Source organism: Rhodnius prolixus, unplaced genomic scaffold (assembly GCF_049639745.1).
Source record: "Rhodnius prolixus isolate KJV_2025 unplaced genomic scaffold, Rpr scaffold_2, whole genome shotgun sequence".
Lineage (NCBI taxonomy): Eukaryota > Metazoa > Arthropoda > Insecta > Hemiptera > Reduviidae > Rhodnius > Rhodnius prolixus.
In genome coordinates, this window is record NW_027411592.1 from 42,704,196 (window position 1) to 42,723,001 (window position 18,806).

At 31.3% G+C, this 18,806-nt stretch overlaps 1 protein-coding gene across 1 annotated transcript; it reads right to left on the reverse strand.

The window, feature by feature from the left end:
- Window positions 1-2,942: 2,942 nt before the first annotated feature.
- Window positions 2,943-17,877, reverse strand: Nbr (exonuclease mut-7 homolog). Its single transcript, XM_074119356.1, has 16 exons — window positions 17,836-17,877; window positions 17,503-17,660; window positions 17,284-17,421; window positions 14,876-15,090; window positions 14,572-14,774; window positions 13,758-13,951; window positions 12,458-12,688; window positions 11,946-12,082; window positions 11,265-11,448; window positions 10,154-10,297; window positions 9,803-9,934; window positions 8,909-9,051; window positions 6,971-7,192; window positions 5,184-5,312; window positions 4,792-5,016; window positions 2,943-3,961 (listed from the first exon to the last, which is right to left on the reverse strand). Exons 2-16 carry the CDS (start codon window positions 17,642-17,644, stop codon window positions 3,821-3,823), a joined length of 2,580 nt encoding a protein of 859 aa, XP_073975457.1. The 5' UTR covers window positions 17,645-17,660; window positions 17,836-17,877; the 3' UTR covers window positions 2,943-3,820.
- Window positions 17,878-18,806: the final 929 nt, after the last annotated feature.

Genomic DNA, 18,806 nt, shown 5'->3' on the forward strand with positions numbered 1-18,806 from the left:
AGGAGGTCGATCACTAAAGTAAAGCTTGTTTTTTCAGGTAGGCTTTAGACTATCAGGTCAAGAAAGGGAAGCTAAAAAATTTTTGTGAACTTCACATATTAACAAATACACTGATTGAAATCCAGAAACAATACCAAAATCGAACCTGTCCCTGCCCAAGCTAAGCCATCGTAGCGATTTAACGCTTTCATTTCAATATTATTGAAGAGCCACCCGGCAGGAAGCGATTTGACAAATCTTCAAATCAAGATCTAAGTCAAAACAAAGGTCGTTTATAAACATGTATTTCTACTGGATGTGGAAGAAGGCGTACAATAAAAATAAAACAAATAACTTAGGCAGGAACTAAAGTTATTGTAATACATAGTTGAAGTTCGGAACCTCATACTGGACTGTAAAAAGTACTTACAGTCGATAGAAAAATCAAATGTTGAAGAAAGGTAGGTGTGTTTCTTCTTTTGATTTTAGTCTCAATATTGCAACATTATTATCGATCAACATAAGGCAACATAACTGTGTACTCCTTCAAAAACAATAAAAATTTCAAGACAATAATGCATACCTAGACAAATTTAGTTTTCCAATAAATATCCTAACCAAATAAAAAATTTAAAAAAAAATAAGTTACCATATTTTCACAATACTTACCTTTTGGAAAAAAAATTAACCACGTGAAATTTATAAGAATGAAAAGTGGTTGAATTAAGAGCATAAATAGAAAGTTATTTGCATTTAGAAATCACCTTAAATAAAACAAAAAGATCTTTCTGGTCAATTGGTGTGCTAGCTAATTCATTGTCGGCTAATAAAGATTGTTTTGAATTTGTTTTAATTTTAAGTATTTGTCGTCTAAACGGAGAATTAGTTTTAAGAACATTCTTACTCGTAAGAATTCATTTAAATAAAAAAAAAAGCCGATTCAACGGACATTTTAGAAATATGAAAGTAATACATAAGTCAGACATCTACTTTCAATAGTTTATTAAAAACTAATATTGTTATTACTAATATAGATTATGAGAAAACATAATCAAATAGGGGAAGGTCATTTTGATCTGGCAGGTCTCAGAAATACGAATCTTTCAGCAGTGTGATTTTCGAAATATGTTGAACCAGGTATTCTGTAATGTGAAAAAGAGTCCATTTATGATAGAGGATTTATAATAATAGCTACTTCGGTGTTGATAGGTGGAAGTAATTTCGAGCTCATATCCTGATGATGTAGAGTGATTATGCAGATCAGCTTTTCTTGGCAGATAACGGGATTAATTTTAGCTTCGGTTTGAACGTCGCTCTCTCTCAATATTCGTCGAAAGCTGACATTGCCTTGTCGAGGACGGGATAGCGTATAAACGGTTGTTTCTCGTCCATCAGTGTTCCAACTAATTTATTCATTCAGCTTATTACGGTTTACATTCCAGGTGTTCTACTTTTTCTAGAGGATCCTACTTGATTTGGCGAATATGTCTTTTCAGTAGGACTAAAACTGGTTACAGTTTATCACGTTCGGATTGATAATCCACAAGATATCTGTTTCAAGTGTTTAACAATACGATCGTGAGAAGTTTCTTTTGAAAAGTAGTGAAAAAGAGAGATCACATGAGTGAAGAGCGACCTGCAGCGGCGCTTCGCCCTAAATGTATGGTTCCAGATTAAAACTGTCCGATAGGACAGTTGTATATAAGGGTTCATCGTCAAAAAGCACCCGAAAAAGCGTAACTTTGAAGAACACCCGTTTAAAAATCCTCTTGTTAAGAATCGGGCCTTTCATAAAAATAATAAAAAATAAATCCGGTAAAATCTTAAGACCATTTTTTCCTCTTTTTCTATAAAAGGTAAAGTTTCCAGATTTGCTTTATAATATAGGGTAAATACTCCTTTATAATTGTAAATTTTTTGCAACAACCCAGATCTAATAGATTTTCAGAAAAAAAGTTGCCGAAAATGAGCAAAAACGACAATTTCAAAAATTATTGTTACCTTTTTTGTAAACAACGTAGCGCCCAAACGCGCGAACCGATATTCACGAATGAGGTGTCATTAAATTCGGAATTTTATGTAGACGTGCTTTTTGGGGAATTCGACGATATGCCTCTTAAAAAAGGGAGTTTGCCCCACACAATTTAGGCCTTCTCTAAATTATTTGTTAATTTATTTTGTATTAATTACCTATTATTTCTACAACGCTTAGTTCGATTTGATAAAATTTAGAACGAAGAAGTGGTAAAAGCTTCCCTACTTGAGCCTAAAGTACCATCATGCTCTTACACCTACTAAGAGAAAGTATTTGATGTTTAATTTCTCTTAGCATTTTAGGGAGAAATACTGTAATCGCAGTTTCACTTTGCTATTCACATAACTAAAATACCTTCCTATTTTATTCAAAACGTTTTCTCAAGAAAATTGTTTTTAAGGATTATTTGGGGACCGCAACTAAAAGCATTCTTTAAAAATATCTCTCAAGTTAAGGGTCAACCTTAATCAACCCATACACTCAACTTTTTTAACTGAAGGTTATGTTAATGGAAATATAGAAGATTAAATTTTGGTGGTTTTCAAATTCATTCAAATTTCAAACGTTTATATCTCTCTCCGTATTGTTTAGAGTTTAATGAATTCTTTACCGAATTGTAGAGAAAAGTTAGCTGTATAACTGATATAAATTTCAATGTTTTAATGGTTATAGTTATTGAGATATAGAAGGTTAAACTTAGGTTTAATTCGTTCTAATTTCAAACATTCGGATCTCTCTCCGTATTTTTTAGATTTAAATGAATTCTTCACCGTATCCGTTCGATGGTCGTCAAACCCTTGAATAGACAGATATTGCTATACTTCATTTACTCTATAAATTTAGAAGAAATTGAAGAGACTTAATTTTCAGTTTAGTCAAATAATGGGATTCCAAACGGTTGATGTTATTGATAAATAATTACACAAAGTTAGTAATAATAATTTATCTTAATTGCATCTATTACATTATATATGTGAATACTTTCTAATATACTTAATACTAATTAAAAATTACCACAAATAATGAACACCTTAATGATTCTCACTTTTTAGTCTTAAAGGTACAAGATGTAAAGTATTTTGTATAATCTAAGATTTTTGTAAACCATCGTGATTACAAACAAATCAAATGTATCACTCACAATAATATTTAAATAAAAATAAGAATAAAAGAGCTCAACAATATAACTCTGATCCAAACAATAAGAGATTATTTTATTAATAATCATGTCCGAAATATTGTCTATTAGCATGATTAAATCTTAATATCTGTTAATCACAATTTATATAATACGTCGACGAATTATAAAACTAAAACAAAATTGACTAACGAACAGACCACCAAAGTCAAATAAAAGAGTTATGTAGGTTCGTTGTAAGATACATCATTCTAACATTAAAATCTGAATCTCATTACCATTCTTTCTGATTAACAGTAACATTAAAAACATATTTGACAATAACAAAAAATTTAAACAAAAAAAGAGGTTTAAAAATATTCTGATTTTTATTTTTGTAATTTATATATATATAAATATATTTTAATATAAAACCAATGATATAAAAAAATAAAAAGAAATCTACCCAGTTTCTTATACTTTACTGCAGTTATTGTCTGCACATTTCATCTAATCTTCAAAATGTTTGATACAATTTTTTCTTTTTTTTTTAATGGCATTTAAGTTATATTTTATAAAAACATATTTTTCTCAAAATGTTGTACTTTTTTTTACATATGCATTACGCAATTGTTCCATTTAAAGTTAGAGATATTATTTATTTTTCACATTATTAACTGTATTAAGACTTACTTTTGATGCGAGCAAATTGAATTTAGACTTCCAAGTACTTTATCAAAATATCCTTTATCCCAATAACAACGTCCACACAAGTTACAAACTTTAAAATTTACCACAGAATTTATAATATCGTCAGGAATATTTTCAACCTGTAAAATATGTATTATTAAAATAAATAATAATTAGCGTTAACTGGAATAACAAAAAAAAGGATTTGTATTATTCAGGGTTTTTAATGATAACCATCTACATTTAGTTTATAAGATTATCCATTAATACCGAACTGAATATTGAGAATTCATTTTCTCTTTGAAAACAGTCAATTAATCACTCATTTAAAAATCCTCTTGTTAAGAATCGGGCCTTTCATAAAAAAAATAAAAAATAAATCCGGTAAAATCTTTTAAATTCGTTCGCCGGCCCTTGGTTCTGCCAAGGCAAATAGTGACCAATGGGAAACTTCAATACAATTATTCGAGAGTGAATAATAAGGCATCACAGGCGCCACGTTAGCCGAGCGGTTAAAGGCGAGACCAGTTAAGCTAATATGTATTGTGGTTCTGAGTTCGATTCCCGGTCTTAGGCCTTGGATTTTATTTAATGGTTAATAAAAGAAATTTACAGTAAAGTATGTTTGCTAGATGCCTCCGTCCACGACACCTAATTGGTAGTTGGACGATTACTTTTCTTTAATAAGGCATCTCGACTACTTATAAGAAAATAATAATTTTACAAGTAAGTAAGATTGAAGAGGGTGAATATTTTATTCCAAACAATTCAATAAAGAACGATTTCCTTCACAACCTTCTTTAAGACATACAGTCCTTGAATACTTTTTCCGGATTTCAGCAAATGATTTTGTAATTTAACTTATTTTAACGGAAGTGAAGCACACAAATCAGTTGTTAGTAGTACATTATTTTTTTTACTTAACGTAAAAAATGATTTTATTATAATTTCTTTTTAAATCAAAACTCACCATTATTCGAGTGCCCATCGGTGTACGAAGCACGTCTTCGAAATTATTTTTTGTTGGACAATATGTCACACAATCCCAATCGTCTTCAAACTCATATTCATAATCAGAATATACTTCATACCCAGCAGGTACAGCATTGCACGCAGCACTAGTTGTTGCTCTTGCATTAATATGAGAAATTATTCTTTGTTTGTCGATAATAATCATATTTGTTTCATTGCACCACTGCAATTGATATGTAATTTCATTAAATCTCCAAAAATAAAAATAAAATAAAAGATTTGCTTAATTAATGAAATGAAGTAACATTTAACTTCTATGTTATCTGTTTTACTATCATAATGGTAACACTAAAAGCGAATGAATGTAATGAACCGAAATATTAAATTTACCTGACATCTGCTCATGATATCTTCATTTTTAACAAGCACGTTGAAATAATTTAAAATACCAATCATTTCTTCTTCCCACAGTGCAGATTCTACTTTATAACAGTGATTAGGCGGTAACCTATTTACAACCTAAAGGACAAAAATGACTTCTTATATGCTTAAAAGAATTTTCAGTTCAAAAATAGGTTTAGAATCTCTTCTTAATCTAAATGGCAAACATACTGTGCATAGAACCTTCAGAAAGGTTCTTCTTGTAGTGTCAAATATCTACGATAAATGCTTTAATATTTTTCGGCGATCCATTATTAAACTTTTTACCTAAGCAGTAGCAAATGACTAAGCTATTGAACTCAGATTAAAATCCGAATCTACAGGCTAAGCCAACAGTTCAACATCATTATTTCCTCCATATATTAAGGAATTGGTATTTTAGAAAAATAGCTTTTGACTGGGTGCATAGCTTCTGCTTACATACGTAATTTTTTTATTTTTATTTTTGGCGCATCAACAGCTGAGGTTATTAGCGCCCGGAGCTTTTTCCAGTGCACTGCCGGCCTCCGGACAGTGTTCTCTCGTTACAGACAACACTGTCCATCACCGGACAGTGAGCTGTAAGAAGCTCCTAGGAAGAGAAAATCTAAGGGTCAGCTGCTGGATTCGAACCCGGGACCTCCGCGTGGGAGTCCAGTATGCTAACCTCATAGCTAATCCCTTCCCTTGCACATACGTAATTATTTTGGAAAAAGCCACAAACCAAGTTTTACTTTGTGCTTATATGCATGTAAGCAGTATTAGGCTTCTTTGCTAAACTTCATTTCTAGAAGACAAATATATGTATATATTTCTTAATGAATTGAGAGGTACTCACTAATATAGGATGGATTTACGCCTTAAATGCGCCATTCACTGCACTAATCCATTAACTCCACTTTTTGAAATATCTTAAATTGAAGTATGATAGTACTTGGTTCAGTCAAAGCTTTTTGTATTTATAATAAATTTCCCAAATAATAAATATTAGCACCATTAACCAACAAAAAATGTTTTGGCCATTAAATAATAATTAATTAATTTCAGAAGCCATTTTGATTAACTCCGTGCTCTAATGTAAATTGTTGCAATAATTCTACTCAAATTCAGTAACAGGCGCTGAATGATAACGGTAATTTATTTGAATTTATGTAATAAACGGAATTAAAAAAAAAAAGTTCATTATTTCAACGCATTTCTCCACTTTTTGTTCTTTGGAGGTAATGGAATTGTGCAGTGAACGGCTTAAATCTGAAAGATATTAAATTTGTACACTGAATCCCTAATAAAGGTCAATAAAATTTAATTAACTTTAATCCACTGGTTTTCAGATAGAACCAACGCAAACATTTCCATCAAAGCAAAAACATTATATTTGCAAAATAACCATGTTTGTAATTTTTATCACAATCCTTCAGATAACCTGAAATTTGTCTAAAATTAAAATCAACAGATATCTTATTAAATTGTAACAAAGGCAACAAACGTTTTTCATCAAACCATGGGTGTTGTCGTCTAACTCAAGAGACCCTAATGTTTTGTAAAAAATACTAGCGTGGGCCTGAAAGACTAACGTAGTCAAAACGTATCACGCCCAAAAGACAAACAAATGTATTTAATGAAAAATCCCTTCAATGAATAATTAATTTAAAACAAAGGTCACAAATAAAAGGTCATTTCAAGTTTTATTATATTTTTAGCAATGATTAAAACCTTAAATAATTTGCAAGAATTTATATACTACTGTTTTCCTTTACCTTATAATATGTATTGTTCGTTACAATTAAAATCCTTTGTTCATCAGTAGCCATTGAAATCATACGATCACGGGAAGCGTCCACAGGTAAAAGGAGTGTATTGACGCCACAACGTCGCAATTTTCTGGCTAATGGATGTAAACTTCCTTCGCACAGAACTTGCAACCAGTCTACACTCACTGGTGCATCTCGATTGACCTTAGATGATATAGGATTTTTGGCCTGAAATATAGGAATTTATTCAAATGTTCTATTTTAAATTTATACTTTTTACTGTTTTATTTTGTTTGCAGAGTTCATTTTGAGAAGGGGCAAATTGTTTTCCATTAAGGCAAAAATATTCTGCTAATTTATTCTGGTATGAGAACATATTCAGTTAAGCAATAAATGAGCAGATCACTGCACAACTCGATTAACTCCATAAAACAAAAATTTGAGAAAAACGTTGAAATCATTTTCATTGATTTTTTGTTAAATTCTGTTTAAAATATAAATTCAAATAAATTTACCGTTAACATTCAGCGCCTGTTACTGAATTTGAGTATAATTATTGCTACAATTTACATTAGAGCACGGAGTTATCAAAATGGCTTATGAAATAAATTATTATTTAATGGAAAAAAAAGTCGCTTAAGAGGAGTTAAGTCTAAATTATTTGGGAAATTTTTTATAAATATGAAGAGCTATGTTTGAACTAATTGCTTTGACACTTTTAAGATATTTCAAAAAGTGGAGTCAATCAGTTTGTGCAGTAACGGCTCAAATATGGTTATAATTATTTCAGAATAATGGATTACATGATTTTTTTTGGAAAATTTAATAGAATCTAATTACCTTATTTTATTAAAAGAATGCTGGGCAACAGAATATGAAAAACCCCATAAGACGCTCAAATTGCTAAGTGTAGACCTTGGACCAAATCATGACGTTAGTAATGGCAACATAGTGAATGTGATAAGTACTATCTTAATAGTGGGATACTATAATGTCAATAGATCGGTAAGAGAGTACTGCACATAGGGTGCTCTGCATCCGGAGGAACATTGAAGATATGGTTCACTTTGTGGAAACTTGTCCTGTCTTAAGAGAGTTCTGTATCAGGTAGGTAAGGAAGATTTGTATTCGTCAGAGGAAGGTTATTAACCCCATGAATGGTCAGCACGGCTGGAAGAATTTTTATAAATATGCTCGAGAAGCTTGGCATCACCTAGCTTTTCTCACTGAACAGGTCAATTATAATCCTAAAATCAGTGAGACATTTATAGGTTATCATATTCAATAAAGCTCATAATGCAGAATATACCGTCTAAATATTCCTATTAGGAGACACTTGTGGTTCGTATGTATGTTATTCTTTTTAATTGTGTATGTAAAAAATATTTTTTATTAATATTTTCCCTGGTGGTATCTTGGTATTCCTTTAAATTGTGCTTTCTGTTTATTGTTTCGATCGTATTCATCTCTTTGGTTATTTGGTTCTATGTTATGATACAATTAAGATTCATTATCAAATTTTTGATAAGGTGAAGTATTAAACTACTGGCAGACGGCTAATAGCTCCAATGCTGTATTCATTCTAACAATGTAGTGTTGTAATTGGGATTCAATAAACCTCTATTTTTTTTTTTTTTTTTTTTTTTTTTTTTTTTTTTTTTTTGCGCATCAACAGCTGAGGTTATTAGCGCCCGGAGCTTTTTCCAGTGCACTGCCGGCCTCCGGACAGTGTTCTCTCGTTACAGACAACACTGTCCATCACCGGACAGTGAGCTGTAAGAAGCTCCTAGGAAGAGAAAATCTAAGGGTCAGCTGCTGGATTCGAACCCGGGGACCTCCGCGTGGGAGTCCAGTATGCTAACCGCATAGCTAATCCCTTCCCTAATAAACCTCTATTATTATTATTATTACTTCAAAAATAGAAAACAAGAAGATGAAATGTACCTTTGGTTTATTCTTTTTTCCTTTGTTTTTTGGTGGTCCTGAATTCATTATTGTCTGTATTATTTCATATAAGGGAAGACATCGTTCATTGCATAATCTTAATATCACATCATAAACCTCTATAAGGCAATAAGCATCTAGCGCTAAGAAATAATAAAATACAGTCATGAATTAATCTATTTTATTTTCAATAAATATTTAAGAAATATTAATTAAAATAATAAGTAAATTCTAATTGAGGTACGGGCTTGCATTATGGCCTTTAAGGGCTTGTAGGCAACCAGTTCATATTAATCGTAAGGCATCTCATTCTCTTGGAGAGTAATGTTGAGATACAAGATATGTGCAGCTAAGAGTAAGAGTTTTAGAAGAATTTTTTGATGTTTCATAGAAAATGCTCTTCCTTCACATCTCAATGTTCTAATTTATACAATTTGTAAAACTATAATTTACTCTTCAGCGGGAACCCTAACACTATTCCAACCCCAGATGTGGGTCGGGGTCTGAGGGCGAAGACCCCATTTTAAAATAAAATATAGACCAGGGGTGTGGGGAAGAAAATAGAGGTTGTGTGCAGGCGAAGCTTCCAATTGAAATAATATTATCAATATTGAAGTGTTTTTATTAGTTGTTACAATGTGACCCGCCGTATTCAAATATTAAATTAAAATAATAATTATATAATTAAATATGGTGGTTTACATGGTATCAGCTAATCAAAATCCCTGCAATATTAGGCTAGACCCACAGGCGCTATTCTAAAGAATTACCTATCATTTTAGTAGCGTATAAGAGAAGTAAAAAGGATTAGGAAAACCTAAAATCCATTTTCTTCAATTTTTTTTCTTTATTACAATTTTATTTTAATTAGTCCGTCATTTTATAAATACTAACCTGCATAAATTTTCTGTGATAATCTCAGAGGCCTGATATCCCAATTAGAAAACTGTTCAGTCTTATTTAAAGGGTGCCCTAAGCATAAAGCTACAAGTTGACTTAAACTTCCACTCGAACAATTTTCATTTTCTAAAATAAAATTTCTTTTAGAAAAATTGCTGCAAATTAAATTTTAAAAAAAATTGTATTAACTTACTCAAACTAGTTAAAAGATTTTCTTTTAATAAACAACAATGGCAAATCATTGCCGAATTTAGAATTTTGTTCGTTATACTGACCTGTAAGTACTTTATAATTCATTCAATTATTAACAGTATTTATTTACAATAAAAAATAAAAGTAGTTTACCAGGAAACGGAAATTCAAAGTTGTAATCTTTGACTAGTTTGTTCCATAAGCTGGAAAGGTCCAGGAAGCCCATAGATGGAAGATGGCAGTTCTCGAAATTCAAGTAATGAGACAACATAGCTACATCCGATTTAATAGAAAAACCTATAACAATTATTTTTATATTGAAAAAGATGCTTTTTTACTCATTTATTCAAAAATTACAACCCATCAGTGAGTGGCGAATGGAATGCATTGAAAGAATATTTCCATTACAAAAATGTTGGACAAAAATATTTAAAGCTAATAAAGTAAAATTAATTATCTTTTTACTGAAAATGTTAGGTCCGCAAAGCTAGATAATATTTATTTTATACAACATAGCTCGCATTTTTTAAAATACATGTTTTCATATTTTTGACCGGTTTTTGATTTTCATTTATCATCAGAAACTGGTTCATCAGTTTGGTGTAGAAAATTTGACTCCATTTATATTTCTGACCAAATAGTGAATCAACCACTGATAAAGAAAAGATCAGAAGTGCTGAAAACAATGCTAAAATAAATGATATTGTCTCATTTCCAATTTTTTTACTTCCACAAAAAAGCTATAAATTTTACGATAAATGCTTTTTTTTTTCATTCTTTAAAATAAAGAACTAGTTGAATGAAATTTAAGACTATTATCTTGACAAGAAACAAGAACAACAACAATAAGAGGGAAGGGATTAGCTATGAGGTTAGCATACTGGACTCCCACGCGGAGGTCCCGGGTTCGAATCCAGCTGCTGACACTTAGATTTTCTCTTCCTAGGAGCTTCTTACAGCTCACTGTCCGGTGATGGACAGTGTTGTCTGTAACGAGAGAACACTGTCCGGAGGCCGGCAGTGCACTGGAAAAAGCTCTGGGCGCCAATAACCTTAGATGTTGACGCGCCTTAAATCACAAAAAAAAAAAAAAAAATAAGAAATCTTAAGCAATTTCTGAATATAAATTATCATCCCTCAATTAAATTTTCTTAAGCCCAAAACTGATGATATGCCTGATAAATTAAAAGGAAGATAAGGAAGACATCGCAGCAAGAAAGAAAAAAAAATATCCGTTTTATTTAATTAAAGAAAATATATATACCTAATTTCAAAATATTGTGATTACTAAATAAAACTTCTGTGAGATTACTCCAAAGATCACTATAGCGCGCAAGGGCGATTACATCCACTAAATACACATAATGTCTAGTAGCCAACTGCAGAAGCGATATTTCCGTTGATGAGCTCACCATTGTGGGTTTCCATTCTGCATCTACTCCAACCACCTGTTCAGTAAATAATATGGGAATTATTTTCAATAAAACTATTAAATTGGAAACATGAACGGCATGATGTCTACAATCTTTTTGAAAATAAATTTCCAGTAGTCCTTTTCACAATTTGAAATTTTTCCCATCGAAAACAAAATTTAAAAAAATAATTTAATACCCTATCAAACTTGATTTTATTAAAGGCTATCTCGTAAAATTACAAATTTTGAAGATTTCAATCAAGCAAATTACTACAGTAACGAACAGATCATAATCATAACCGCAAAGTCTTTTTCAACATAGCACTTTAACCATTTTGTGGATCTTTTCGAGCTCTTAAAATGGAATTGCATTTCTAACTTCGAAGGTATCAAACTGATAATTTGAATTTTTTTAAATATAAATAATTATACTTCTAAACAAAATCTACAAAACGAAGAGAACACAAAGATAAATTACAAGATAAATATTGAAAATATTGAAAGTGTATTATGAAAATATAAAGAAATTACAGTAGCACCGTCAAGAGCAGAGATAATTAGATCAGACAGAGCATTCGGAGTGTCGATCAAGATGACAGAAGAAGGTGGTAGCTCTAGCTTGTGATATTGGCTGTTATTAGACGGTTGGTCCCACCACGTCTCGCCGTCTACAAATTAAAATATTGGTAAAACAGGTTTGTATAAACATATCTTGCAATTTTACATTAACTAAAAAATCTATAAGGCCAGAAATTTACCAAACAAATTTAGCTCCTAGCAATTTAGAGAAATGTTTAAATAAATTTACAATCTCGCATGATAAATACACGATGAAAATAAAAATTATAGGATGTATGTATTTTATAAAAACATAATGGTTTATCGATTTATATTAAAGTTGTTAAAAAAAAATTGTTGCCTTTAAAGAAATATCAAAACCATTGAAGAAAATATTAAATCTAAATATTTTCCCCTACAGAAAACATTTACATCTCATTTCTAAAACAGAAGGTAAAATCAAACATTGAAACAAAATAATATACTGTTAGAGGTTGAAGAATTAATGGGATCATTTCCTTCGGTCCATGGCTCAGCTTCTCTATACAATTCTCTAACAGTGAATGGCATTTCTGAAAGCTGAAGTTTATAACGTTTAGCCCAATAAAATCCTTCCTTTGGATCTCCGGCTTCGCTAAGTCTTAAAACTAATTGTCTTTGAATCTCTCTATCTTCTCCGCATGCATCAGCTACTAATTCTCGAAAACCTTGTTGTCCTAGAATGGGATTTAATCTTATTAAATTTATGAATGAAAAATCCAAAAAAAAAAAATGAATTAAATTGACCCTTCGTTAACCAAACTAAGAAAGAATGTACGAAGAAAAAGGAAAACAAATTTCTAGAAAAGTTACAGTAAATTACACATCAAGCTGAATATTAAATCTTATACAGAAATTCTAATCTAAATATGGAAAATCTTATATAGAAAATAAGACATTAAGAGAGGAAAAGTTTATTTGGGCACCACTGGAACTCTTTCGCTACTGTGGTTTAAAGTCTTTGTTATACTATGTATATATGTGTAATATCACGTATATCATTTTCTTTCTTCCGCCTTAGTATAAATCTCTCTACATTATGTAGAATTAATTTAAACATTGGATAGGACGGAAAGAAGAAGCAAAATTTGCAGCATTGAGTCTAGCAAGCTACAAGACAATTCTTAATATAATGTGTTAACCATATTATCCGTACCTCCTATCATATAAAAGGCATTAATTAAGTCAGCAAAATAGATGACCGACAGAATTATATTTTCTACTTTAGCAAGGCAGAGATAGCTCGAACCTCTCTATCTCTTCAAAAAGAAAAGCAAGCGAGTGAAAAAACCTTCTCGATTGGGTTATTTAATACTATTGTGGTTGAGCAAAAGTGTGGAAATGAAAACTGTAGTCATGAATTGTAGAATTCAAATGCAATTACTTTACGAAAATTACTTTAGGTGACCAGTTTTTGGGTATTGAGTAGTTCCAGGTTTGACCAGACTACAAATTGTAACATCCTACGACTGTTACTTTTATTAGTTCGAAGTCAATTTTTAAACATTTTCGTGAAGTATACAGTTTATATTTGATGCAGCCGTGACGTTTCTGCAAATAGGTTTATATGATAAAATATCGAAGAGCACAGTCCTCTGAATGGCAATTAGCAATTCCTCTCATATCTATCACTAGATCATGATGAATATATATAAAAATAGAAATCTTTTTGAGTGAGAATGTACATAAAACAACTGAAATGCTATAAAAATTAATAGAACAAGATTAACTTAAATTGATACCAACCTAAATCCTCTTGAACGTATCTCTTATGAACAAGAAAATGTACAATATTTAAAGAATTTTTTTGGGATAAATTTGGCGTCACTTCAGGAGGAATTTTGTGAAGAGGTAATATCTTCTTCAAATACTTAGAAAGTGTTTTAACATGAGAAAATTTGGAAATAGTATTCATTTTTACTCCTGGTACATCTAAATCTCTGAAACATTGACAACACAATTTCATAATGAACATAATAACGAAGTGAATTAATTCAAATCTTCATCTGATTAGATGTTCAAATTTTATTACTGATTATAAATAGATGATTTTACTGCTAATATTATTTTTAAAATTTAATTATGCCTTTCGGCCTAGAGCTTTTTTCAATGCCCTGCTAGTCTCCGGACAAGTGTACTCTCTTTACCGAACAGTGAGCTGTAAGAAGTTCCTAAAAAGAGAAAATCTAAGTGCCAGCAGCTGGATTCCAGTAGGCTAACCACTCAGATGACTTACCTTACCACAAGCTACTGAATGTTCTTTTCTTATGGATAGAAAGATTTTGGTCTATAATAAAACCAACAACTCCACTAACTATTCTAATTATTCAAATTTAGATCTATAATGTTATTGTAAAGTCAAGACTAAAAGAAAATAATAAATTTGTCGAACGTTTGTTGACTGGTTTCTCAATAAGAAAAGAACACTCGGCATTTTAAACGCTGAAAATATTTTGCAACAATTTAAAAAGAAATTTTAGTTCATATATTGAAGGTTTCACTCGATAGTAAGTAAAAACTGTCGAGCAAACTAAAAATAATTATCTTGAATATAACTTACATAACTAATTTATTAACGAAGTTCGGTAAATTTTTTTCAGCCAACATATTATCCAAATACTTCACCAATTCTAAATGGTGTTCTGGAGATGTATTTAAAAAATTATCCACAACCGATAATCTATCTTGTAAAAGAAGAGGTATCAAAAAATGAAATATATTAAATTCTTTTTTTAAATTTAACAGTTTAGTCCATTCACACGCCTGAAAAATAATGAAGTTATTTAAAAGGATAGAAAAACATTTACAATAAAAACCACGTTACATAATATAATTATAAGAAAACAGTTATCATCCTTTCTCACCTCTTTATACATATTTAACTTTATTAGATCACGCAATGGTTGAATAAAAAGGTTCTGAGACTCTTTAAGCATATATATTCTAACGACAGCTTCACTAAGTTCCTTGTTTCTTTGGCGCGAAGCTACCTGAAAAGCTTCGTACTTCACTTCGCTAGTAAGACAGCTTGTCAATTCTTGCTGTGTGGGTGCTAGCCATACAGCAAACTGTTCAATAACTAAAATTAAAACTGGTACAATTAATATCTATCACATCTCTTTTTTTTGTAATTTTAATTTGTTGGTTAGGGGTATAATTTCTCAAGGTTATTACATTCATCTAAATAAATCATCAGGTGTCTCTTATATTAGAAAATAAAAATATTGACAAAACTTTCACCCGATTATTTTCATACTTTTCTTTAATGAATAAAAGAAACGTTCGAAATCTAGAACCACAGTTACGCCAATCAGCTTATGGCAAAAGTTGTATCTATCCTAAGGAAGTGAACCGGACGCCAATCATCCTTAGTTAATCCTCAATTCATCATTCATTCTTTCTGTTAATGTCGCACCAAAGAGGTAAAGTTCTAATCCATCATCTGAATGATCACTTGCAAATCTATCTCATGACAAATTCTATGGAACTTGATTTTTATGACATAAATAGTCATAATAGGGCCCCTAAATATGTCTAAAATAGAGATAAGGGTAGCAGAGGTTGTCACATAGAGACGCATTGTCACCATCTGGGCAATTCTAGCCGGTAATCTTTTAGCCAAACTATCTGCGAAAGGATTCTACTGCTTAGGATTCGTAAAGATATTGTTTTGGGGCCCTTACAGAAAGCGTTAGACGTGGAGCTAAAGATCTACAGGGATTACGGAAATTTTGAATGAGGCAGCAAATCGCTTGAACCAGCAGAAACGTTTACTTTTACACATCTGGAACATTCTTTAAGCACTTTTACAGCGGCACCCAGGTGCTTTTTGGGGCATTTTCCCAGTAAATTGCTATTGGAACAATTTAATGTACGTTCGATTTCCACTACAATAAATTGAATGAATAAATTAAATGACTGCAATAAATTTAAATCACGATTTCTAAACTTATAATTTGTTGCGAGATATGTAATCGGAATGTACATTTATAAAAAGAGGGATCTCGTTTAAAGACAAGAAAATTATTATGAAGAGAGACTGAATGGGAATTTTAAAGGTCCATTCACTGTTTAATTGTAATTATTGACAGAATCCGTGCTAAGATTGTACTAAACCGAACGACACATTTGCGAAAGTTTTTGAGTTCTGATAGTTAAATATATAAATATCATATTCAGATATTTTAATCATATTCAGGGGAGCATGCTAGAAGATAGATTCGATATGGCAATTTTCAATTCGTCTGTCTCATATTATATTGTTAATGACAAACAATACACTCAGTGCAAAACTTCATTTAACCAGACATGCACAAGGATGTACAAGTAGTTTGTCTAGCATTTCAGTACTGCTCGGCAGGAATGGCTCGATTCAAAAAGGCAGATAGTTACTCTCCCTGTAGTTGCAAAGTTATTTATAGTAAAGTATTTTCTAAGAGATCCTTTAGAGGATCCTTTGTCATTTTAGCATGAAACTTCTCATTCTTCGGGAATACAACTATCTACATTAGTGATGGTAACACTACAGAGTTTTGCTGACAATTAATAAGAAAAGTTGACTCTCTAAAAAACAATCTTAGACCGACATGCTATAATAAAGATATTTCAGAAATGTTTATCAAAAACAACTAGCAGGTTGTTTGAGAGTTTCCAAAACTGTTAAATCTGTAATAAGAGATCATAAATGTTGAGTATCAAAATAAAAAACTGAAAACACGTCAAATTATTATTTATTTATAGGGATTCAGGGCGGGACATGTTCCCCAAGACACCGCTGCCAATGAAACAAAGATCAAACATCAAACCCTGAATGGTAATTAGATAAAGCTTAGCCTTGTTACGCGCTCTAGATTTGCGATATGTTCTCCTCTCGGCGAACTTGAAGTCAACACCAAATTAGGTGACGTGGGCGAAGGCGATTAAAAAACGTGTTGAAGTTAATATTACTTGACTTTCTCCACATCTCAAAAATTAGGTTAAGGTAAAAATAAATTCCCGCGTAAACAAAAAGTTAAATTTTATAATCAATACATAACCTGCAAGTAAGCAACTAAGGAAACTTCACTGAAAGAAGAAAAGAGTTTTCAATAAACTTATTGACAAAAGTTCACTTATAGTAACGAAAATCAAAATCACTGGTAGAATTATAGTAAATTCCATTACGTTTCCAAAATAATTGATCAAACAAGCTGATAAAAAAAAGTTGTCAAAAATACAGCAAAAATAAATTCTGTTTATTCCCTTAAAGAGAGTTCGATAGTAATTCAGTTACCTGTGAATGCAAGACTACTGGATCTACTTGGTTTATAATCTGGACATCTCCTAACTAATGACAATGCAGCTTCATACGGATTATCCACTTTTTCAAAATAATTGTGTAGCATGGTGTGAACAGCATCACATTTTTTGCCTGATGTAGGAAAAAATAATTTATGAAAAAACCTAAGTAGAAAAAGTATTGTATAATAATAATACACAAATAAAAACTAACATTGATTCCAAACATTTTTTAAACTATTGATAAAAGCAGTTTCATCATCAAGTTGGCCTTCTTTAGCTTCACAATTTACTTCCGATTTACAATCAAGATATTCATGATATGTCCTTCCATGATCACTGTTATAATTAGCCATTGCAATTTGCTAAACACTAGAGAATTCAGAAAACTAGGTAACAGAAGTTCAGTTTGATGAACAAAAAAAAATTAAATAGGTCATAACACACATCAGTCTTTTGAAAATGGTTTAGAGTAATATGAATTTTTAAGTAATAAATTCAAATAAAAAATCTTTAATCAGTAATAAAAGAATAAAAAAATGATTACAAATTTGATTATTAGATGGTAATGTAGAGTTCAGAAGGTAACTCACTTGTTTCCTAACCTAACAGGACTCAGGGAATAATTCTTGAATAGGTTTCATTTTTTGAAACTAACATGATTTTTTTTTAATATGGATCATTTTTTAAGTTTGCAACTAGAAATAATGTAATCAAAAATTATTTAAAGATTACTTACTACACTGAAAAGTTATTCTTTTTTTTATTATATTTACTTTTTCTGGACGATTATCGATTGCAGCACATCTTATTTTTATTCACATAGCATGTAGGCGAATACAATAATTACAGCTCCGATCGTACTGTATTTTAATATTCAGAATGACCCTAAAATGTTTTCCTACAAACCCCTAAAGTATGGGTAGATATTGCTTAAATGGAAAACAGATATTTCTATTAAATCAGGTCTATCTTAATATTTGAATAAGTTTTGACAATTCTGGAAAAAAAAAAAAAGAGGGAAGGGATTAGCTGTGAGGTTAGCATACTGGACTCCCACGCGGAGGTCCCGGGTTCGAATCCAGCAGCTGACCCTTAGATTTTCTCTTCCTAGGAGCTTCTTACAGCTCACTGTCCGGTGATGGACAGTGTTGTCTGTAACGAGAGAACACTGTCCGGAGGCCGGCAGTGCACTGGAAAAAGCTCCGGGCGCTAATGACCTCAGCTGTTGATGCGCCAAAAAAATAAAAAAATAAAAATAAAAAAAGGTCAGATTGACGAACCGCGACCTTTGATACTATATATTTAGGAAGTAGTAGGAATGAATTATGTATTTATCAATGTTGATGCAACGGATAGTAGCAACCCACCCTCTTGTAAGAAGGCAAGGCCTAAATCCCTTTCATCAAATGTTCTGAAGACTCACCAAGAGGATTTCGGGTAGGGTAAATTTCTTCCTAACTTCTGGAAACTGCCTAGGCCACTAAGTATCAATAAGGATGATAACCATTCCTGACG